The sequence below is a fragment of the Heliangelus exortis genome, chromosome 1 (genome assembly GCF_036169615.1).
Source record: "Heliangelus exortis chromosome 1, bHelExo1.hap1, whole genome shotgun sequence".
In the NCBI taxonomy this organism is placed as follows: domain Eukaryota; kingdom Metazoa; phylum Chordata; class Aves; order Apodiformes; family Trochilidae; genus Heliangelus; species Heliangelus exortis.
In genome coordinates, this window is record NC_092422.1 from 1,459,522 (window position 1) to 1,481,274 (window position 21,753).

The 21,753-nt window shown below is 55.8% G+C and overlaps 1 protein-coding gene across 1 annotated transcript in view; it reads right to left on the reverse strand.

Annotated features, from left to right (window-relative positions):
* The window catches only part of ARHGEF17 (Rho guanine nucleotide exchange factor 17), a 35,675-nt gene that overhangs the window by 11,848 nt on the left and 2,074 nt on the right, over positions 1-21,753 (reverse strand). The window contains exons 2-15 of the mRNA XM_071761114.1: positions 14,541-14,618; positions 12,101-12,283; positions 11,415-11,531; positions 11,019-11,111; positions 10,135-10,311; positions 9,823-9,873; positions 8,138-8,247; positions 7,925-8,010; positions 7,697-7,815; positions 5,392-5,605; positions 4,517-4,590; positions 4,104-4,297; positions 3,760-4,004; positions 2,067-2,313 (exon numbers count right to left, since the gene is read on the reverse strand). Coding sequence (XP_071617215.1) covers positions 2,067-2,313; positions 3,760-4,004; positions 4,104-4,297; positions 4,517-4,590; positions 5,392-5,605; positions 7,697-7,815; positions 7,925-8,010; positions 8,138-8,247; positions 9,823-9,873; positions 10,135-10,311; positions 11,019-11,111; positions 11,415-11,531; positions 12,101-12,283; positions 14,541-14,618 — 1,988 coding nt within the window. The remainder of the gene's footprint in view (positions 1-2,066; positions 2,314-3,759; positions 4,005-4,103; positions 4,298-4,516; positions 4,591-5,391; positions 5,606-7,696; positions 7,816-7,924; positions 8,011-8,137; positions 8,248-9,822; positions 9,874-10,134; positions 10,312-11,018; positions 11,112-11,414; positions 11,532-12,100; positions 12,284-14,540; positions 14,619-21,753) is intronic.

Sequence of the window (21,753 nt, forward strand, 5' to 3'; positions counted from 1 at the left end):
CCTGGTCCAGCCCAGGATGCCATTGGCCTTCTTGGCCACCTGGGCACACTGCTGGCTCCTCTTCAGCTTCCTGGCAATCAGACTCCCAGGTCCCTCTCTGTCTGGCTGCTCTCCAACCACTCTGTGCCCAGCCTGGAGCTCCCCATGGGGTTGTTGGGGCCAAAGTGCAGGACCCGGCACTTGGCCGTATTGAACCTCATCCCATTGGACTCAGACCAACTCCCCAGTCTATCCAGGTCCCACTGCAGAGCCCTCCTGCCTTCCAGCTGATCCAGACTCCCCCCAACTTGGTGTCTTCTGTGACTTTACAAAGGGTGGACTCAACCCCCTCATCCAAGGTCTCCTCTCCTCCTCCTTTTCTCCAGGCTGAACACCCCCAGCTCCCTCAGCTGCTCCTGCTCAGATTTCTGCTCCAGACCCTTCCCCAGCTCCATTCCCCTTCTCTGGACACACTCCAGCCCCTCAATGTTCTTCTTGGCAGGAGGGACCCAAAACTGACCCCAGGATTTCAGGTGCAGCCTCCCCAGTGCCACCCCAGGGGGACAATCCCTGCCCTGCTCCTGCTGGTGGCCACACCAGTGCTGATACAAGCCAGGATGCTGGGGGCCTTCTGGGCCACCTGGCCACACACTGGGTCATATTCAGCCACTATTCATCACCCCCAGCTCCTTTTCCTCCAGGCCCTTTCCAAGTTTTCTAAGCCCGGAGCATTTTGTTGGGTTGATGTGAACCAAGTGCAGGATGTGACACTTGGCCTTGCAGAACCTCAGACAATTCAACAAGGGGAAGTGTAGAGTTTTGCATTTGGGGAAGAACAACACGATGTCCCAGTATAGGTTGGGGGCTGAGCTGCTGGAGAGCAGTGTAGGTGAAAGAGACCTGGGGGTCCTGGTAGACAAGAAGATGCCCATGAGCCAGCAATGTGCCCTTGTGGCCAAGAAGGCCAATGGCATCCTGGGGTGCATTAGAAAGGGTGTGGTTAGTAGGTCAAGAGAGGTTCTCCTCCCCCTCTATTCTGCATTGGTGAGGCCACACCTGGAGTATTGTGTCCAGTTCTGGGCCCCTCAGTTCAAGAAGGACAGGGAAGTGCTTGAAAGAGTCCAGCACAGAGCTACTGAGATGATTAAGGGAGTGGAACATCTCCCTTATGAGGAAAGGCTGAGGGAGCTGGGTCTCTTTAGTTTGGAGAAAAGGAGACTGAGGGGTGACCTCATCAATGTTTTCAAATATGTAAGGGGTGAGTGTCAGGGAGATGGAGTTAGGCTTTTCTCAGTGGTGACCAGTGATAGGACAAGGGGTAATGGGTGTAAATTGGAGCATAGGAGGTTCAAGTTGAATATCAGAAAAAATTTTTTTACTGTAAGGGTGACAGAGCCCTGGAACAGGCTGCCCAGGGGGGTTGTGGAGTCTCCTTCACTGGAGACATTCAAAACCCACCTGGACACGTTCCTAGGGGATGTACTCTAGGGGGCCCTGCTCTGGCAGGGGGGGTTGGACTAGATGATCTTTCCAGGTCCCTTCCAACCCCTAGGATTCTAGGATTCTATGATTCTATGATAATATCTATATTACCATGACCACTAGAAGTGCCTCACCTCCATGGGTTTTCAATACTTCCAGGGATGGTGACTCCAGCACCTCCCTGGGCACCCATCCCAACCCCTGACTGCTCTCCCAGTAAAGAAATTTTTCCTCACATCTACTCTAAACCTCCCCTGGTGCAACTTCAGACCATTTCCTCTGCTCCTGTCATTTTTCACTTGATTAAGAGGCACCCACCTCCCTACAACCTCCTTGCAGGCTGCCCAGGGGGGTTGTGGAGTCTCCTTCACTGGAGACATTCAAAACCCACCTGGACACGTTCCTAGGGGATGTACTCTAGGGGGCCCTGCTCTGGCAGGGGGGGTTGGACTAGATGATCTTTTGAGGTCCCTTCCAACCCCTAGGATTCTATGATTCTATGATTCTATGATGATTGCCCTATCCAGTCTCTCCATCCCATCCTCCATCCTGGGGACACACCAGGCATCCCCAGGGGACATACCAGGCATCCCCAGGGGACATACCAGCCATCCTCAGTGCCCAACCACATGGAGCTCTGATGGGCTTCAGGGTCCAGGCTGAGAAGGTCCTCGAGGCTGCCCCGGGTGAAGGAGCCGCGGCTGGAGCGGCGCAGGGCTCTGCCATCCGTGGGGCTCTCTCCGTGCCTGTTTTGGCTGTAGGTGCCAGTGATGGGCATGAAGCCAGGTTCTTGCTCTTCCTCCGAGCTCGTCGTCTCCACCGTTGCCTCCTTGCAGCTCTGGATCTCTTCATCTGTGGAGAAGAGGAAGGAATGAGGCAGACCAAGGCCACCCAACGCCCACCGAAGCGATGGGGAAGTGAGGCGTAGGGATGCCCAACCCCTGCACCCAACAGGTTTTATCTGAACTATTATCTAAAGCCACCATTCCCATCCCAACACCACCGTGTTGGGCTGATAACCTCCCAGCATCTCTTTTCCTGGCATTTCCTTGGCTCAAAAGCTCTCAACCCTGCAGATTTCCCCAAGGAATGTAAAGCAGAATGGAGCCACCCATCATTTGGTGACTGTATGGACTTCATGGTGGCTACCAAGATGGAGACTGCTTTTACAAGGAGTGACATGGAAAAGATGAGGGGAAATGGGTGCACATTACTCCTGGGGAGACCCTGAGGTAGCACCAGAAGAAAATTTTTCACTATGGACGTGGGAATAATCTTCCCAGGGAAGTGGTGGATTGCCCAACATTGGACACTTTGGAGACTGAGCTTGAGAGGGTGCTGGGCCACCTCATCTAAACTGTGTTCATCCTTAGAAAGGTTGGACCAGATGATCCTTGAGGAAAAGGAGCTGGGGGTGATGAATATGACCCAGTGTGTGCCCAGGTGGCCCAGAAGGCCCCCAGCATCCTGGCTCCCATCAGCACTGGTGTGGCCACCAGCAGGAGCAGGGCAGGGATTGTCCCCCTGGGGTGGGCACTGGGGAGGCTGCACCTGAAATCCTGGGGTCAGTTTTGGGTCCCTCCTGCCAAGAAGGACATTGAGGGGCTGGAGTGTGTCCAGAGAAGGGGAATGGAGCTGGGGAAGGGTCTGGAGCAGAAATCTGAGCAGGAGCAGCTGAGGGAGCTGGAGGTGTTCAGCCTGGAGAAAAGGAGGAGGAGGGGAGAACTTCTGGATCTCTGCAACTCCCTGAGAGGAGGTTGGAGTGAGGACAGGTCAGGCTCTTCTCCCAAGGAAAAAGTGATAGAACAAGAGGAAATGGCCTCAAGTTGCACCAGGAGAGGTTTAGCTTAGATATTAGAAACAATTTCTTCCCCAAAAGGGACCTTCTGGCTCTCTACAACTCCCTGAGAGGAGGATGGGGAGAGAGGGGGTTGGTTTCTTCACCCAAGGAACAAGAAATACAACAAGAAACGGCCTCAAGTTGCACCAGGAGAGGTTCAGGTTGGATATTGGGAACAATTCCTTCCTGGAAAGGGTTGTCATTCCCTGTCCCAGGCTGCCCAGGGCAGTGGTGGAGTCCCCATCCCTGAAGGATTCAAAACCCATGGAGACGTGACACAGCAGGACACAGTTTAGTGGGCATGGTGGTGTTGGGTTGATGGTTGAACTCGATGATCTTAGAGGTCTTTTCCAACCTTAAGAACTCAGATTCTATTCTATGATTCTAAGTAGGTTTTGTTTTAGGTTTGTTGTATTTTTTTTTTTTTTTTGCTAAGCAAGACCTAGGGGCGGACTCACTGCCGAAGCTGGAGGAGATGGTGGAGTGGCTGGCTTGGCTCTGCAGCGTCCCCGAGGGACTGGGTGAGGACTCATCATCCGTGTCATCACTATCAAAGGGCACCAGCTCCCTGTTTCCTCCATCCACTGGTTCCGAGAGCTCCAGGGAGGATCCCGAGATGGAGATGTGCAGGCAGGGCTGCGGCCCCGCGTCCTCCGCCGCCGTCGGCTCCGAGGAGGGACTTCCCACTGCCTCAGCACGTTCCCTGCCACCACGAGGGGAAGGAGGAGGGAGGGGAAAGAAGCTCCAGCATCTCCCCATCACCTCCTGGATCCGTGAGGAATGGTGGGAAGGGATTTCCTACCTATAGGTCCGTTTGAGGCCGGGCACGGAAGCGATGCAGAGGATCCGGGCGGAGCAGACGGCGATGCAAGCTTCCACCGTGGGCTCTTTCCTGATGCTGAGCAAACAAACCTGCCCCACGTACCCATCACTGTTGCAAACCCAAACTTCATGAGAATTTTCTGGGCTGCCGTGGCTTGGAGAAGCACAAGAAAACTGGGAAGGAAAAGAAAAAAATGTTTAAAAAAATCAAAATCAAAACCGAAAGCGAAACCGAAACCAAACCCAAAACCAAACGCAAACCAAAACCAAACCAAAAACAAAACCAGGATGATTGAGTCACTTGGGAATGATTAAGGAGCATCTGGAGATGAGGCCACCAGGATGGAGAGGACCACAGCTCCTAGGGGATGCTTGAACACAGCCACCAAGTACCTGCATCCCGCTCCGTGTCTTCATGATGGGGATGGCTTTGAGGAACTCCGGGTCCAGGCAGTTTTTGCTGGAAGCTGGGAAAATCAAATTGGAGGATGAAGAAGTGATGGGGGAAAGGGGTCTATCAAAGAGAGGGCATTGATGGAACAGGTTGTCCAGGGAAATTGTGGCTGCCCCATCCCTGGCAGTGTCTCAGCCCAGGTTGGATGGGGCTTGGAGCAACCTGGGCTGTGGGAGGGGTCCCTGCCCATGCAGGGGTTGGAATTGGATGATTTTTAAGGTCCCTTCCAACCCAAACCATTCTAGGATTCTATGAAGAGCCAACAAACATAAATCCTTCTAGCTCAAAAGCCAATATAAGGTATAAACATTTCTTGTGTAGTTTTAAACCCAGTGGGGTTAAATTAAAATTAAATTAAAAATTTTCAAGCACCTTTCCCCTGGCACAAATTGCCCCAGATTCTGCTACTTCCTTACCTTTCAGTACGTCTGAAAAAGGAGCAAACCACATTAATTTCCCTGCATCTTTTCCCCATCTCTGTTTCCCCTTAAAATGGGAAGGAGAAGTTTTCTTGCTGGAGGTCAGCACTTATCAAAGTGCAGGAGATCAGAGGGGAAGACAGAGTGGATCTGAAGCTATTAAAGCTTCCTTGGCAGCACAGTTTTTATCTGAAACTACTCAGCAAATGGCCACAACTTTCATTCAAAACAACAAAAGCCACCACAATAAACAAGATGGCAGCCCTAGCATGTTGAAACCCTGGCAGGGAGGTTGGAACTGGAGGAGCTGGAAGGTCCCTTCCCACCCAACCCATTCTGGGATTCTATGGTGCCAAACCCACCACCATGTCCATGTCCCCAGTCCCTGGAGTTACCCAGCTTCTTCTTGGCATCCTCAAAAGCTTGCTCAAAGCCCAGCCGGGCGTCAGGGTTGGGGAACTCAAAGATGAAGGACTCGGTGCCATCAGCTTTGGTGGTGCTGAGCTCCACTTTGTTGGGGGGGAAGCCCATGCTGAAGGACAGGGATTGCTTCTCTGCCAGCTCCCGGTGGATGGCAGCCATCAGGTCCTTGATCACATCATCCAGGCTCTGGGGACAGGGGCAGAACTTCAGCTCTTGGGGACTGGACACCACCAACCAGCCCTGTGTGTGATGATGTCCATCCCCAGGCACCCTTCACACCCCATTGTGGCTTTGGGACTGGTGGCATCTGGGCCCTTACAGGACACTTTCCATGGGGTCTCCCTCCCACCAAGGACATCCTGAAGGGTCCCATAGGGAAGGTGTCTGGCCAAGGGACAGCACCAGGGCCACCATGTGATGCTGATCCTGTGCTTCAGAGGCTGCTCCTGTGGCTTCAGAGCTGGTGGCATCTGTGCCCTTAAAGGACAATCATGGCCACCAGAGGACAACCCTTTCCACAGGTTCTTCCTCCCAGAGGACATTCCAGTTGGTCCTCTGGGGACAGGGGCAGAACTTGGGGACTGGCCACCACCAACCAGCCTTGTGTGTGATGATGTCCATCCCCAGGCATCCTTCACACCCCATTGTGGCTTTGGGATTGGTGGCATCTGGGCCCTTACAAGACACTTTCCATGGGGTCTCCCTCCCCCCAAGGACATCCTGGAAGGTCCCACAGGGAAGGTGTCTGGCCAAGGGACAGCACCAGGGCCACCATGTGATGTTGATCCTGTGCTTCAGAGGCTGATCCTGTGGCTTCAGAGCTGGTGACATCTGTGCCCTTAAAGGACAATCATGGCCACCAGAGGACAACCCTTTCCACAGGTTCTCCCTCCCAGAGGACATTCCAGTTGGTCCTCTGGGGACAGGGACAGAATTTGGGGACTGGCCACCACCAACCAGCCCTGTGTGTGATGATGTCCATCCCCAGGCACCCTTCACACCCCATTGTGGCTTTGGGATTGGTGGCATCTGGGCCCTTACAGGACACTCATGGCTCTCAGCCTTTCCATGGGGTCTCCCTCCCACCAAGGACATCCTGGAAAGTCCCACAGGGAAGGTGTCTGGCCAAGGGACAGCACCAGGGCCACCATGTGATGTTGATCCTGTGCTTCAGAGGCTGATCCTGTGGCTTCAGAGCTGGTGGCATCTGTGCCCTTAAAGGACAATTATGGCCACCAGAGGACAACCCTTTCCACAGGTTCTTCCTCCCAGAGGACATTCCAGCTGGTCCTCTGGGGACAGGGGCAGAACTTGGGGAGTGGCCACCACCAAACCTTTGTGTGATGATGTCCCTGTCCATCCCCAGGCATCCTTCAGAGGCTGCCCCAACCCCATTGTGGCTTTGGGACTGGTGGCATCTGGGCCCTTCCAGGACACTTTCCATGGGGTCTCCCTCCCCCCAAGGACATCCTGGAAGGTCCCACAGGGAAGGTGTCTGGCCAGGGGACAGCACCAGGGCCACCATGTGATGTTGATCCTGTGCTTCAGAGGCTGCTCCTGTGGCTTCAGAGCTGGTGGCATCTGTGCCCTTAAAGGACAATTATGGCCACCAGAGGACAACCCTTTCCACAGGTTCTTCCTCCCAGAGGACATTCCAGCTGGTCCTCTGGGGACAGGGGCAGAACTTCAGCTCTTGGGGACTGGCCACCACCAAACCTTTGTGTGATGATGTCCCTGTCCATCCCCAGGCATCCTTCAGAGGCTGCCCCAGCCCCATGGTGGCTTTGGGACTGGTGGCATCTGGGCCCTTAAAGGACACTCATGGCTCTCAGCCTTTCCATGGGGTCTCCCTCCCACCAAGGACATCCTGGAGGGTCCCTGGGGAAGGTGTCTGGCCAGGGGACAGCACCAGGGCCACCATGTGATGTGACTTCAGAGCTGGTGGCATCTGTGCCCCTAAAGGACAACCATGGCCACCAGAGGACAACCCTTTCCAGAGGTTCTCCCTCCCAGAGGACATTCCAGTTTGGGAAGGTGTTTAGCCAGGGGACACCACCAGGGCCACCACATGATGCTGCCCCCATCCACCCCCCAGCACCCTTCCGAGCCTGCCCCAAACCCCCCTCTGGCTTTGGGTTTGGTGGCATCTGGACCCTTAGAGGATACCCACGGCCTGCAGCCCATTCACAGGTTCTCCCTCCCACTGAGGACCTCCTGGATGATCCCATAGGGAATGTGTCCAGCCAGGGGATGACACCACAGCCATCATCCTCATACCTGGTGGGGGAAACTGAGGCTCTCTGACAGCTTGCTGACTTGCCCCAACGTGTTGAGGTCTTCATCCAAGCGGCAGATGCTCTTCTGGATGCTCTCCCTGTTGGTGGCTTGTGAGGCACCTGTGTGCAGACACACTCATGGCATTAAACACCTCCTTCCCCCATACCAGGGGTGAACATTAGGGTTTTTGGGGTGAGGTTGGGACACTCCAGCAGGCAGTGACAAGACCTTTAACAATCTCCACGTCCTCCAGTGGCAACTTCCAGAGCAGTTTGTACTTGCTGGCCGTGTCGATGACGCTGGCTGCCGTGTACCTGCAAGGTTGTGGAGCAGATGGCTGAGCTGCACCCGTGTCCTCGGCCACCCTAAAGCCATCCCAGCTCACGGGGACAGCCCTAAGGTCACGGATGGTGGTGGTGGCTGTCCCCAGGGGGTACTCACAGGCTCATGGAGCTGCGGCGGAGGGAGCCCGACTTGCGCTTCAGCGTGGTGCACACCAGCAGGTCCGTGAAGAGGAAGAAGGAACGGTCCTTCTTCCCCCCCACAGCCTTCTGTGGAGTGGGGGGAGACACCAAAATGTTAACAGCCACCCTCTGGTGGTGCTGGAGGTGGTCCCTGCCTCGGTTTCCCCATGGCTGTGGGGTGGGACAGGACCGGCCGTGTCTTCCCAATGGTGGAAGGGGACAGGGGTGCAATGGGATGAAGGCAAAGCTACAGGGAAGCATTCCCAGGGAAGAACTGGGATCATGGGAACATGGGTTCACCAGGACCTCCATGGTGGCATCCTCCAGCCTCCCTGTCCATCCCTGGCCTGGGGATGCTGCAGGCTCTCTCTGCCTCCTGCCTGCTCCCAAACCCATCTTCTCTTCCCACCCACACTTGGGGAATTTTATATTGTCCCCTTTGAGCTGTCACTGATCTACCTGTCCACCCTTCCAGACATTCTTCTTCCATCCTTCCATCTATCCCTTCATGCATCCTTCCATCAGGCTGGTCTTTCCATCCATCCATCCATCCATCCATCCATCCATCCATCCCTCCCTCCCTCCCTCCCTCCATCCATCCATCCATCTACCCATGCATCCATCCATCCATCCATCCATCCATCCATCCATCCATCCATCCATCCATCCATCCCTCCCTCCCTCCCTCCATCCATCCATCCATCTACCCATGCATCCATCCATCCATCCATCCATCCATCCATCCTTCCATCCATCCCTCCATCCCTCCACCCGTCCACCCATCCACCCATCCATCCATCCATCCCTCCCTCCCTCCATCCATCTATCCATCCATCCATCCATCCATCCATCCATCCATCCATCCATCCCTCCATGCATCCATCCCTTCCATCCCTTCCATCCCTTCCATCCCTTCCATCCCTCCCTCCCTCCCTCCCTCTCTCCATCCATCCATCCCATTCCTTCCTTCCTTCCTTCTTTCCTTCCTTCCTTCCTTCCTTCCTTCCTTCCTTCCTTCCTTCCTTCCTTCCTTCCTTCCTTCCATCCATCCATCCATCCATCTCCAGCCTCCCACGGGCACACAGACAACCCATGACCTGCAACCACAGCCTCCCACCATCCCACCTACTCTGCTGTCCCATGGCCCATCCATCCATCCATCCATCCATCTCCAGCCTCCCATCCATCCCATCCCTCCATCTATCCCTCCATCCATCCATCCATCCATCCATCCATCCATCCCTCCCTCCCTCTCTCCCTCCCTCCATCCATCCCTCCATCCCTCCATCCCTCCTTCCTTCCTTCCTTCCTTCCTTCCTTCCTTCCTTCCTTCCTTCCTTCCTTCCTTCCTTCCTTCCTTCCTTCCTTCCTTCCTTCCATCCCTCCATCCATCCATCCATCCCTCCCTCCCTCTCTCCCTCCCTCCCTCCCTCCATCCATCCCTCCATCCCTCCTTCCTTCCTTCCTTCCTTCCTTCCTTCCTTCCTTCCTTCCTTCCTTCCTTCCTTCCATCCATCCATCCATCCATCCATCTCCAGCCTCCCACGGGCACACAGACAACCCATGACCTGCAACCACAGCCTCCCACCATCCCACCTACTCTGCTGTCCCATGGCCTTGATGAAACCACCCACCAACAGCAAGGGACCCCCCCTCTCTTACCACTTCCACCACCATCTCCTGGCGCAGGAACCTGCGGAGCGGGGCCTGGAGCTGTGGGGACAAGGAGGTTTGTGAGTGGGGGATTCCTGGGTGGGGATTCATCCCTACCCCCTGTGCCTCCCTCCCACCCCCAGCTCAGAACAGGCACCTCAAAACCCTTCCCAAATTCCCAAGAAGCCCAGAGATGATGGGAAAAGCAGGACCTGGAGGAGAAAACAAGTGGCCCAACCGGGGTGACCCAGCCAGAGGACAACTGGTTGTGTTATGGGGAGGAGGAAAGAAAAACCCTATGTCTTAGCTCCCCATACATACATCCTCCATCCCTTCAATGTGGGACTCAATCTCCTGCACGATCCGGGCGTTCCTCTCCACCTCCTCTGCACTCTTCATGCCTTTGTTGATCCTCTCAGCCACTTGCTTGATGTTGCGTTGGGCGTCGATGAGGAAGGGGTGGTCAGGGTGGTCCTCTGGCGTGTGCTTCAGCAGGTCCTGCCATGGGGACACAACTGGGATGTCACCACGGAAAAAGCCAGGGCACGGGCAAGGCCATCACACCTCCAAGCCAAGTTCCTCTGGCTGCTGGAAAGCAGCCCCATGAAGGAGAGGTTTGGCAAAGAAAGCCTTGAGCTTTGGCCACCACCACCAGCCTGGTCTTTGCCACTTCTGAAGAGGCCACCAGCTCCTGAGAACACATCATCACCTTGGAGGGACACCTAAAATTCATTCCTAGATGTGTTCAAGGTGAGGCTGAGTGGGGCTTTGAGCAACCTGACCCAGTGGAAGGTGCCCAGTCCATGGCATGGGGTTGCACTAGCTGACCTCTGAAGGTCCCCTCCAACCCAACCCCCTCTGAAGGTCTCTGCCAACCCAAACCATTGTGGGACTCGATGAAAAGTGCATCCTCTGTTAGCTCTAGCACCCAGGAGAGGGACTCTGGCAGGGGGAAACTGAGGCACGGAGGGAGTGACAGTGCAACTGACCCCAAAATGTCACTGCAGAAAGGCAGAAGAGAAGGGGGACAGGGTGGGTGACCTTCAGGGGGGAGACCAATCCCAAGAGCTGGGAGCACCGTGTCAAGGGATGGGGAAAAGGGGCTGGAAGGGACACGAGACCCCCTTAAAAGCTCCTGTTAGGTGGAGATGAGGAGGAGCTGTGATCTCCTGGCATGGCACAGAGGTCCTGCTGCCAGCACCCACCTTCACCAGGAGCTCGTATCGTGGGATCCTCTGCACTGGTTTGATCATCAGGTCAGACAGAGCCTGCTTCTCCTTGTTCTCCCGCATGCTTTGCTGCAAAACACCCGTGGGGGACAAGGATGGCACCATTAGGTGGGACCCAGCAGGGACCTAGTGTGCCACCAGCCCAGGATTTGAAGCAACACCCATTTAGGGTCAGGGTGCTTTTGGTTTTACACCATCTGGAGTGACTCCGGTTCATCCCAACTTGGCTTCTTTACAATAAAACCAAGAAAAAGGGGGGGAAAAAAAAATCCTAGTCAGACCAGAGAGTACCAGTTTACCTCCATCCCACCCCACCAGCAGCCTTGTTCTGGATTTTGGCCAACATCTACAGGGAGAAGATCCAGGCCCCACCTCCAGGAACTTCATGAACGCTGGTCGGGCTTCCTTGGCGATCCTGACGGCGTCCTTGGCGTTGAGGAAGTTGTCAATGTAGGCTGAGTAGATGTTCACCAGCACATCCTTGGAGAACTGGGAGAGAAAAAGAAGGTGGGAGGTGGAAGAGAAAGGGGATAAACCCAGCCTGGACATCCTGGGTTGAATCGTAGCAAGCGAGAGGTTGGAAGGGACCTCAAAAGATCATCGAGTGCAACCCCCCTGCCAGAGCAGGGTCACCTCCAGCAGGTGACACAGGGACACATCCAGGGGGGGTCTGAATATCCCCAGAGAAGGAGACTCCACAACCTCCCTGGGCAGCCTGTTCCTTCCTGGGTAAGTCTGGAAGAAGCTGCTCCAAGGGTTAATGATGGCTCTGGGCTGGCTCAGGGAGGATTCACCCACCTCCTGGCCCCCCTCGATTTTTCAGCCCTGACATTTCTGCTCCCCAGGCAGAAACGTGGAGCTGCAGCCCCTGACGTTATGCTAAGCAGACAGCAGGCCTGGAGATTGTCTCCTGTTCTCCATCTCAGGCCTGCTCAGCCCATCCTTTAATCACTTCCCTGCCTCCTGCTCCAAAAAAACTTCTCCTTGCTGGACCCATGCCCGAGAAGGGGCAGTCCTGGGTTCCCTGGGGGAAAAAACCACCCCTCTCAGGGACCTACCGACTGCACCAGGAGGTCTCCCACTTTCTGCTTCTCGTGCCAGTTCTGCACACAGTCGTGGATCTGCTCCAGGAACTGCTCGTGGTGCTCCAGCAGCTCGGGAATCTGGTCGAAGATCTCATCCACCAGCGACGGGTCACAGAGCAGAGAGTTCTCTGGCTGCTTCAGTGGCTTCATGTAACCCTGTGGGGAAGTGAAGGCACCTGGGGTCCCCCTGGATTTCTTTTCCCACCCCCATGAACCCCATATGAGCTTCTTTTCCCACCCCATATGAACTTCCCAAGCCCTTGAGATGAGAGGATTGGTGGCATCCTGTAGCAGGGGGTTCCTCCAGTCAAGGTGAGCTTCTGGAGCCCATCAGAAGGACCAGAGAGCAGCAGGTTTTCCACCCCAGCCCTTCTGGGTCCCATCCCACCCAGTTCATCCTCATGGATTCCTCTGCATGAGGAATCCCCAAAACATGATGTCCCCTTGATGTCCTTCAGCCTTGAGAGGCTCCAAACCTTTTCTGTAATGAGCCTTGGTCACCTCCATCTACTCCAGAGCCTGTAGAATCCTCTACAGGTGGAGAATCACAGCAGCATGATCCTAGGATCCAAAGCCTGTGGATTCTGGTGGGATTTAGGGTGGTTGGGACCAGGAGGGGGTGGAGTGAGGAGTGTGAAAGCACCAGGACAAGTCCTGGACCACCTCTCAGGGAACAGTCAGTGAGTGATGTTCAGGGTCAGGAGGAAAGGTGGGAGAGGAGCAGGTCCTCTGCAAGGCTGGGTGGGCAGAGCTGTAAGGGGAGCCCTGGGAAAGATGGATCTGCAAGGGATGCAGGATTAGGAAGGTCTTCTCAGGCCTTGCCTCCTCCTTGGCTCAACCAGTGGGCTGGTGCTCTTCAGGATGTTGGGAGGACCCCATCTCAACCTGCTTGGGACATCTCCATCCAAGCTGGTGAGGGAAAAGTCATCTCCCAAGCATCAGGTTCCTCAGGCTGATGGTGGGAATCTTGTGGAATCCCAAGTTAGGAAGATCCAATCTTTCCTGAGGTTCATAACCTGCCTTCTCCTACCCTCCTACAGCCAACATCTCCAGCAGAAGCTGGGCTGGGCCATGCATTCCACCCACCATGAAACTGGAGGAGCAAGGAGCAGATGGAGAAGAAGAGGATGGAGACAAACCCTTCACAGGAGCCACCCAGGCACCAGCTGCCTTGGCTTGGATGCTCCAAGGCAATCCAGGTTCCTCCCAGCCACATCACAAATCCAACCACATTGTCCCAGCTAAAACAAGGAGCTGGGGGAGTCTGGAGCCCTGTGACCCCCCCTGAGAACACCAGCTCAGCCTGGTTACACCCTGCCAGGATGAGTCCCATGGGCCAGAGCTCAGGCATCAAGGCTCTGTGGCTCCCACCAGTGTCCAACCAGCCTCCTGTCCCACCTCAGAGGTGGACACAGCCCACAGAACATCCTCTGTCCATGCCAAGACCAGCAGGGACACCAGCTGACCCCAAAACCTGGACTACTTGCCCCAGAAGAAGCTCCAGAGCCAGGGTCCTCTCATCCCTCCCAGCCAATACCTGTGCTGGGAGCAGCCTGGAAAGGTCCTTCCCTTCTAGAGGAACATCTGGGAGAGCACATCTGGGTCCACCAGGAGGTGGGGTATTTATGGGCAAAGCCATAATTGGGCTGTTGGGATGAGGGGTGGTCCATGCCCTGGTGGGCACACCCAGCAGGTGTCCTCCAGGCACCCAGCAGAGCAAAACTCTGTTTTTTTGGGTTTTTTTTTTTGGTGTTCCCAGCAGCAGTAATGTGGTTGGACAACTCACACCTAGGTGAGCAGTGACCTGGTCTGCAGGGAGCTGATGACCACCATTAACCTCCTGAAACACCTTCATTAACATCTCAAACGTGAGGTGGACCCTGGGGCCAGGGAACTCCGAGGAGAGAGGGGTGGGGGGGGGATGGAAAAAAAAAAATTAAAAAAATAAAAAAAAAATAAAAGACCACAAAAACCTCTTGGCCCATGGCTGCAGGTGATGCTGAAAATGGGGGGACATGGGAATGGGGGGGGTTAGGGTCACCCAGCAGGAGATGACCCCAACAGCCCAGGAGATGGGGTGCAACATGAGGAAAAGCTGGGGGGTTGGGGGAGAGCAAGGACTGGGAGCAGTTTGGGGGTTCCAACCCACCAAGAATGTTATGGGCTTGATTTGGGGGACAGAGGTGCCCCCCACACCCTGTTCCTGACACTATTGTCCCCACCACTCCCACTGACTGTCCCCAGTGACTGCCACCTGTCCCCAAGCCATCCCCACGCCACATCAGTGCTGCTGGGGACCACCAGGAGGGTCTGACCTGGGGCTGGGGGGTGTCCAAGGGATGGTGACAAGCAGGGGACAGCCATGCCATGACCCATCTTGGGGTGTCACCTCGGGGCCCCCGTGTCACCTTACCTGCATCAAGGTGCGCAGGGACTCCACGTAGGACTGCTCCGTGTCCAGCAGGGTCATGATCACATGTTTCCTCATATCCTAACAGGGTGGAATAAAAAAAAAAAAAAAAAAAAAAAAGAATTTTGGGCTTTTGACACGATGGACACCAGCGTCACACAGCGATTAAGAGGGAAAGAAGGAGGGGGGAATCAAGGAGGAGGTTCCGGGAGCCCGGCTGGGGTCCGGCTCCTCTCCCAACGCTCCCTCTCCACCCCGATGGAGGAATTCGGGAGGGAGGATTAGGAAGTAAATGACACCGAGTGCTCAAGAGCCGCCTGGTTTCCTCCTCGGCAGCGTCAGGAACCCGCCCTGGCTCTCACAGCCCTACATGGGTCGGTCCCGACACCCTCCGGCTCTTCCTAAGGCTCCTCTCCCAGCGGTCCCGTAGGAATTTGGGTTTCCAGGCTGGCACCCACCCGAGCTCTGGTGCCACGGGAAGGGGGTCTGGAGGTGGGGGGGGGGGCGTGGGGATGGTCTTGGGGGGTGGGTTGAGGGTTTTGGGAAGCAGATGGGTCAGGGGCTTCTCGGGGACATGGAGCACCCGGGGGGGACATCCCTGCAGCTCAGTCTGGGGGAAGAGATGCTCTAAGGCACAGGGTGTGGGACACCCCGAAACTTTTGGGTTAGAGATGGTCCTGGGTGAAGTGAAACCCCAAAAGTTCTGGGTGTAGAGATGGTCCAGAGAACCTCAGTGTAGAGAAACCCCCAAAATTCTGTGTAGAGATGGTCCAGAGAACCTGGGTGAAGAGAAACCCCAAAAGTTCTGAGGGTAGAGATGATCCAGAGAACCTGGGTGCAGAGACACCCCAAAAGTTCTGACTGCAGAAATCCTACAGAGAACCCTGGTGTAGAGAAACCCTAAAAATTCTGTGTAGAGATGTTCCAGAGAACCTGGGTGTAAAGAAACTAAAGAAACCCCAAATGTTCTGAGTGTAGAGATGCTCCAGAGAACCTGGGTGCAGAGACACCCCAAAAGTTCTGACTGCAGAAATCCTACAGAGAACCCTGGTGTAGAGAAACCCTAAAAATTCTGTGTAGAGATGTTCCAGAGAACCTGGGTGTAAAGAAACTAAAGAAACCCCAAATGTTCTGAGGGTAGAGATGGTCCAGAGAACCTGGGTGTAGAGAAACCCCAAAAGTTCTGGGTGCAGAGATGCTTCAGAGAACCTGGGTTAGAGAAACCCCAAATATTTTGAGTGTAGAGATGCTCCAGAGAACCTGGGTGCAGAGACACCCCAAAAATTCTGAGTGCAGAGAAACCACAAAAGGTCTGGGTGATGTTCCAGAGAACCTGGGTGCAGAGATACCCCAAAATATTCTGAGTGTAGAGGTGCTCCAGAGAACCTGGGTGTAGAGAAACCCCAAAAGGTCTGAGTGCAGAGATGTTCCAGAGAACCTGGGTGCATAGACACCCCAAAAGTTCTGGGTGCAGAGATTTTCCAGAAAACCTGGGTGTAGAGAAACCCCAAAAGTTTGAGTGTAGAGATGCTACAGAGAACCTGGGTGCAGAGACACCCCAAAAAATCTGGGTGCAGAAATCCTATAGAGAACCTTGGTGTAGAGAAACCCTAAAAATTCTGTGTAGAGATGTTCCAGAGAACCTGGGTGTAAAGAAACCCCAAATGTTCTGAGGGTAGAGATGATCCAGAGAACCTGGGTGCAGAGACACCCCAAAAGTTCTGACTGCAGAAATCCTACAGAGAACCCTGGTGTAGAGAAACCCTAAAAATTCTGTGTAGAGATGTTCCAGAGAACCTGGGTGTAAAGAAACTAAAGAAACCCCAAATGTTCTGAGGGTAGAGATGCTCCAGAGAACCTGGGTGCAGAGATACCCCAAAATATTCTGAGTGTAGAGATGCTCCAGAGAACCTGGGTGTAGAGAAACCCCAAAAGGTCTGAGTGCAGAGATGTTCCAGAGAACCTGGGTGCAGAGACACCCCAAAAGTTCTGACTGCAGAAATCCTACAGAGAACCCTGGTGTAGAGAAACCCTAAAAATTCTGTGTAGAGATGTTCCAGAGAACCTGGGTTAGAGAAACACCAAATATTTTAAGTGTAGAGATGCTCCAGAGAACCTGGGTGTAAAGAAACTAAAGAAATCCCAAATGTTCTGAGGGTAGGGATGATCCAGAGAACCTGGGTGCAGAGACACCCCAAAAGTTCTGACTGCAGAGACACTCCAAAGACCCAAAGTTCTGGGTGCAGAGGTGCTCCAAAGACCCTGGGTGCAGAGAAAACCCAAAAGCTTTGGGTGCAGAGATGCTCCAAGGACCCTGAGTGCAGAAACACCCCAAAAGTTGTGGGCACAAGGTGCTCAGGAGACACCCTGGCTGCAGTGAGGCCCCAAAAGCTTTTGGTGTGGAGGTTCTCCAGATGTCTGTGAGATGGCCCAAAATTTCTGGGTGCAGAGATATTCCAAAAGGTTTGGTTATGGAGGTGCTCCAAGTGTCCTGGGTGGGAGAAACCCCAAAATATTGGGATAGGAAACCCTCCTGGGGAAGGAGATGCTCCAAGGTGCTGGGTATGGGTATGCTGGTGTTCCTGTGTCCATGGAGATGCTCTGAAGGCCCTGGGTGCTGTGACACCCCGAGCTTTGGGTGGGGACCCTGAAGTCCCTGGAAGCTTGGACACCCCTAAGGCCATGGGAACAGAGATGTCCCAAAGGTGTCCCAAGTGTGGAGATGTTGAACGTGGGGATAAAGGAAAAAAGATTCCATGGATGGAGAAAATCCCAAAGCCCATGGGTGCAGGAACACCCTGTGGGTGCACAGGTACCCCAAATCCTTGGGGACAAGGACCTTCCAAAGGTCCTGGGTGCAGGGAGGCCACCAAAATCTCTGGGTGCAGAGATGTCCCACCTGGCTACCAGAACCCATGGGTGCAGGAACACCCTGTGGGTGCAGAGATACCCTAAATCCCTGGGGACAAGGACCTTCCAAAGGTTCTGGGTGCAGGGAGGTCACCAGAACCCATGGGTGCAGAGATGTCCCACCAGAACATCTTAGGACCAGGTTCCCCTGACCTGATGCCATAATAGGGGTGGTGGAGCCACCAGAGCCCCAAATCCCCCAAATCCTTGTGGGATAAACCTGCATCTTCCTGGCCACGGGGTTGGTGGGGACAGAAGTGTCACAAAACATTCCAAGGATGGAGACAATCCCAAAGCCCATGGGTGCAGGAACACCCTGTGGGTGCACAGATACCCCAAATCCCTGGGGACAAGGGGTTCTGGGTGCTTGGACACCCCAACACCTGGGTGCAGGGAGGCCACCACAAGCTCTGGGTGCAGAGATGTCCCACCTGGCTACCAGAACCCATGGGTGCAGGAACACCCTGTGGGTGCAGAGATACCCTAAATCCTTGGGGACAAGGACCTTCCAAAGGTTCTGGGTGCAGGGAGGTCACCAGAACCCATGGGTGCAGAGATGTCCCACCAGAACATCTTGGGACCAGGTTCCCCTAACCTGATGCCACCATGGGGGGTGACGAAGCCACCAGAGCCCCAAATCCCCCAAATCCTTGTGGGATAAACCTGCATCTTCCTGGCCACCGGGTTGGTGGGGACAGAAGTGTCACAAAACATTCCAAGGATGGAGACAATCCCAAAGCCCATGGGTGCAGGAACACCCTCTGGGTGCACAGATACCCCAAATCCCTGGGGACAAGGGGTTCTGGGTGCTTGGACACCCCAACACCTGGGTGCAGGGAGGCCACCACAAGCTCTGGGTGCAGAGATGTCCCACCTGGCTACCAGAACCCATGGGTGCAGGAACACCCTGTGGGTGCACAGATACCCCAAATCCCTGGGGACAAGGACCTTCCAAAGGTCCTGGGTGCCTGGACACCCCAACACCTGGGTGCAGAGAGGCCACCAAAAGCTCTTGGTGCAGAGATGTCCCACCAGAACATCTTGGGACCAGGTTCCCCTGACCTGATGCCACCATGGGGGGTGACGAAGCCACCAGAGCCCCAAATCCCCCAAATCCTTGTGGGATAAACCTGCATCTTCCTGGCCACGGGGTTGGTGGGGACAGAAGTGTCACAAAGCAGGAAGCTTTCACCCAGGAATCCTCTTCCCAGCTGGAGGCCACCATCTCCTGGGGGCTTCCCAGGGAGCCACAGGGAAGGATCCTGACCGGATCCTGCTTGGGGCTTGGGGACACAGCCGTGCCTCAGTTTCCCCACTCACCCACCACGAGGATATCAGCCAAGGAAGGGGGAAACTGCCCTGAGCCAAGGATTCCAGGGATGGATCAAAGCCCCCTCAGGAAACCTCCCCACCCCCCCCAAAGCCACCTCAGCTGAGACCTCTTCATTACGGCCCGAAATTAATTACCACTCACCCTGGGCTTAATTTGGTGTAATTACAGGCTGAAAAACCCCCACCTGAGGATGAGCTTGAAGGGTGCTGCTCAGCCCCTGACACTCCCCCCTCCCTGCCTCAGTTTCCCCACCTCTCACCCAGCCTGTAGCTCCTCACCATTTCCACCCCTGTCCCAGCAACCACGACGAGCTGAGGGGGCTCAGCACCACATCCCCCCCCCCCCGAGATGGGGAGATGCAGGATGAGGCCCAAGGTGTTTTTTTTTCCTCACCCTTACAGCACCACCCCAACAGGAGCTTTTTTTTTCTTTTTTTTTTTTTTTTTTTTGGGGGGGGGGGGGTGAGCAGGAGCTGGGGGCCCAGCACGGGCAGGATGAGCCCCACTGTATCCCTCAGCCCAGCAAAGCCCCCCCCCCCTGCCCCCCTCCCCAAACATCCTGGGGGATGAGGTGGCTTCAGTCTCCATCTACACCTCCCCTGGACACCCCCTCATCCTGACCACAGCCCCCCCATCCCCCCCCCCCCCGAGGGGCTCAGCACCCTCAGGATCAGCCCCACCATGGGAATGGGGGAAATTCCTCATCGGGTGACACGGATAAAATTATAGGGGGGGGTGTGGGGGGGTTTGAGGAGGGTGTGGGGAGGTTTGGGGGGGGTGGCAGTGATGCTCCCACCCCCCCACTCTCCCCTCTCATCCCCATCTCCCCCCCCCGAGGGGCTCAGCACCCTCAGGATCAGCCCCACCATGGGAATGGGGGAAATTCCCCATTGGGTGACACGGATAAAATTAAAGGGGGGGTGTGGGGGCGTTTGGGGAGGGTGTGGGGAGGTTTGGGGGGGGTGGCAGTGATGCTCCCACCCCCCCCACTCCCCCCTCATCCCCCTCTCCCCCCCCCGAGGTGCTCAGCACCCTCAGGATCAGCCCCACCATGGGAATGGGGGAATTTCCCCATCAGGTGACACGGATAAAATTAAAGGGGGGGGGCTTGGGGGGGCGTGGGAGGGTTTTGGGGGGGTGGGAGTGATGCTTCATCCCCCCTCATCCCCGTCTCCCCCTCCCAAGGTGCTCAGCACCCTCAGGATCAGCCCCACCACGGGAATGGGGGAATTTCCCCATCGGGTGACACAGATAAAATTAAAGGGGGGGTGTCGGGGGTTTTGGGGGGGTGGCAGTGATACTTCCACCCCCCCACTCCCCCCTCATCCCCCTCTCCCCTCTCCCGAGGGGCTCAGCACCCTCAGGATCAGCCCCACCATGGGAATGGGGGAATTTCCTCATCAGGTGACACGAATAAAATTATAGGGGGGGTTATGGGGGGGTTTGGGGGGGGTGGCAGTGATGTCTCCACCCCCCCACTCCCCCCTCATCCCCCTCTCCCGAGGTGCTCAGCACCCTCAGGATCAGCCCCACCATGGGAATGGGGGAATTTCCCCATTGGGTGACACTGATAAAATTAAAGGGGGGGGTGTGGGGGGTTTGGGGGGGGTGGCAGTGATGCTCCCACCCTTCCCACTCCCCCCTCATCCCCCTCTCCCCCCCCCCGAGGGGCTCAGCACCCTCAGGATCAGCCCCACCATGGGAATGGGGGAATTTCCTCATCAGGTGACACGAATAAAATTATAGGGGGGGTTATGGGGGGGTTTGGGGGGGGTGGGAGTGATGCTTCCACTCCCCCCTCATCCCCGTCTCCCCCCCCGAGGTGCTCAGCACCCTCAGGATCAGCCCCACCATGGGAATGGGGGAATTTCCCCATCGGGTGACAATGATAAAATTAAAGGGGGGGTTATGGGGGGGTTTTGGGGGGGTGGCAGTGATGCTCCCACCCCCCCCACTCTGCCCTCATTCCCCTCTCCGGAGGTGCTCAGCACCCTCAGGATCAGCCCCACCATGGGAATGGGGGAATTTCCCCATCAGGTGACAATGATAACATTAAAGGGGGGGGTGTGGGGGGTGTGGGGGGGGTGGGAGTGATGCTCCCACCCTTCCCACTCCCCCCTCATCCCCCTCTCCCCCCCCCCGAGGGGCTCAGCACCCTCAGGATCAGCCCCACCACGGGAATGGGGGAATTTCCTCATCAGGTGACACGGATAAAATTAAAGGGGGGGGGCTTGGGGGGGCGTGGGAGGGTTTTGGGGGGGTGGGAGTGATGCTTCATCCCCCCTCATCCCCGTCTCCCCCTCCCAAGGTGCTCAGCACCCTCAGGATCAGCCCCACCACGGGAATGGGGGAATTTCCCCATTGGGTGACACTGATAAAATTAAAGGGGGGGTGTGGGGAGGTTTGGGGGGGGTGGCAGTGATACTCCCACCCCCCTCACTCCCCTCTCATCCCCCTCTCCCCCCCCCGAGGTGCTCAGCACCCTCAGGATCAGCCCCACCATGGGAATGGGGGAATTTCCCCATTGGGTGACACGGATAAAATTAAAGGGGGGGTGGGGGGGGGCTTGAGGGGGTGTGGGAGGGTTTTGGAGGGATGGCAGTGATGCTCCCACCCCCCCCCACTCCCTACATCTCCCTCTCCCCGAGGTGCTCAGCACCCTCAGGATCAGCCCCACCATGGGAATGGGGGAATTTCCCCATCAGGTGACAATGATAAAATTACAGGGGGGGTTATAGGGGGGTTTGGGGGGGTGGCAGTGATGCTCCCACCCCCCACACTCCCCCCTCATCCCCGTCTCCCCCCCCAGAGGTGCTCAGCACCCTCAGGATCAGCCCCACCATGGGAATGGGGGAATTTCCTCATCAGGTGACACGGATAAAATTAAAGGGGGGGTGTGGGGGGGTTTGGGGGGGATGGAACTGATGCTTCATCCCCCTCATCCCCCTCTCCCCCCCCCGAGGTGCTCAGCACC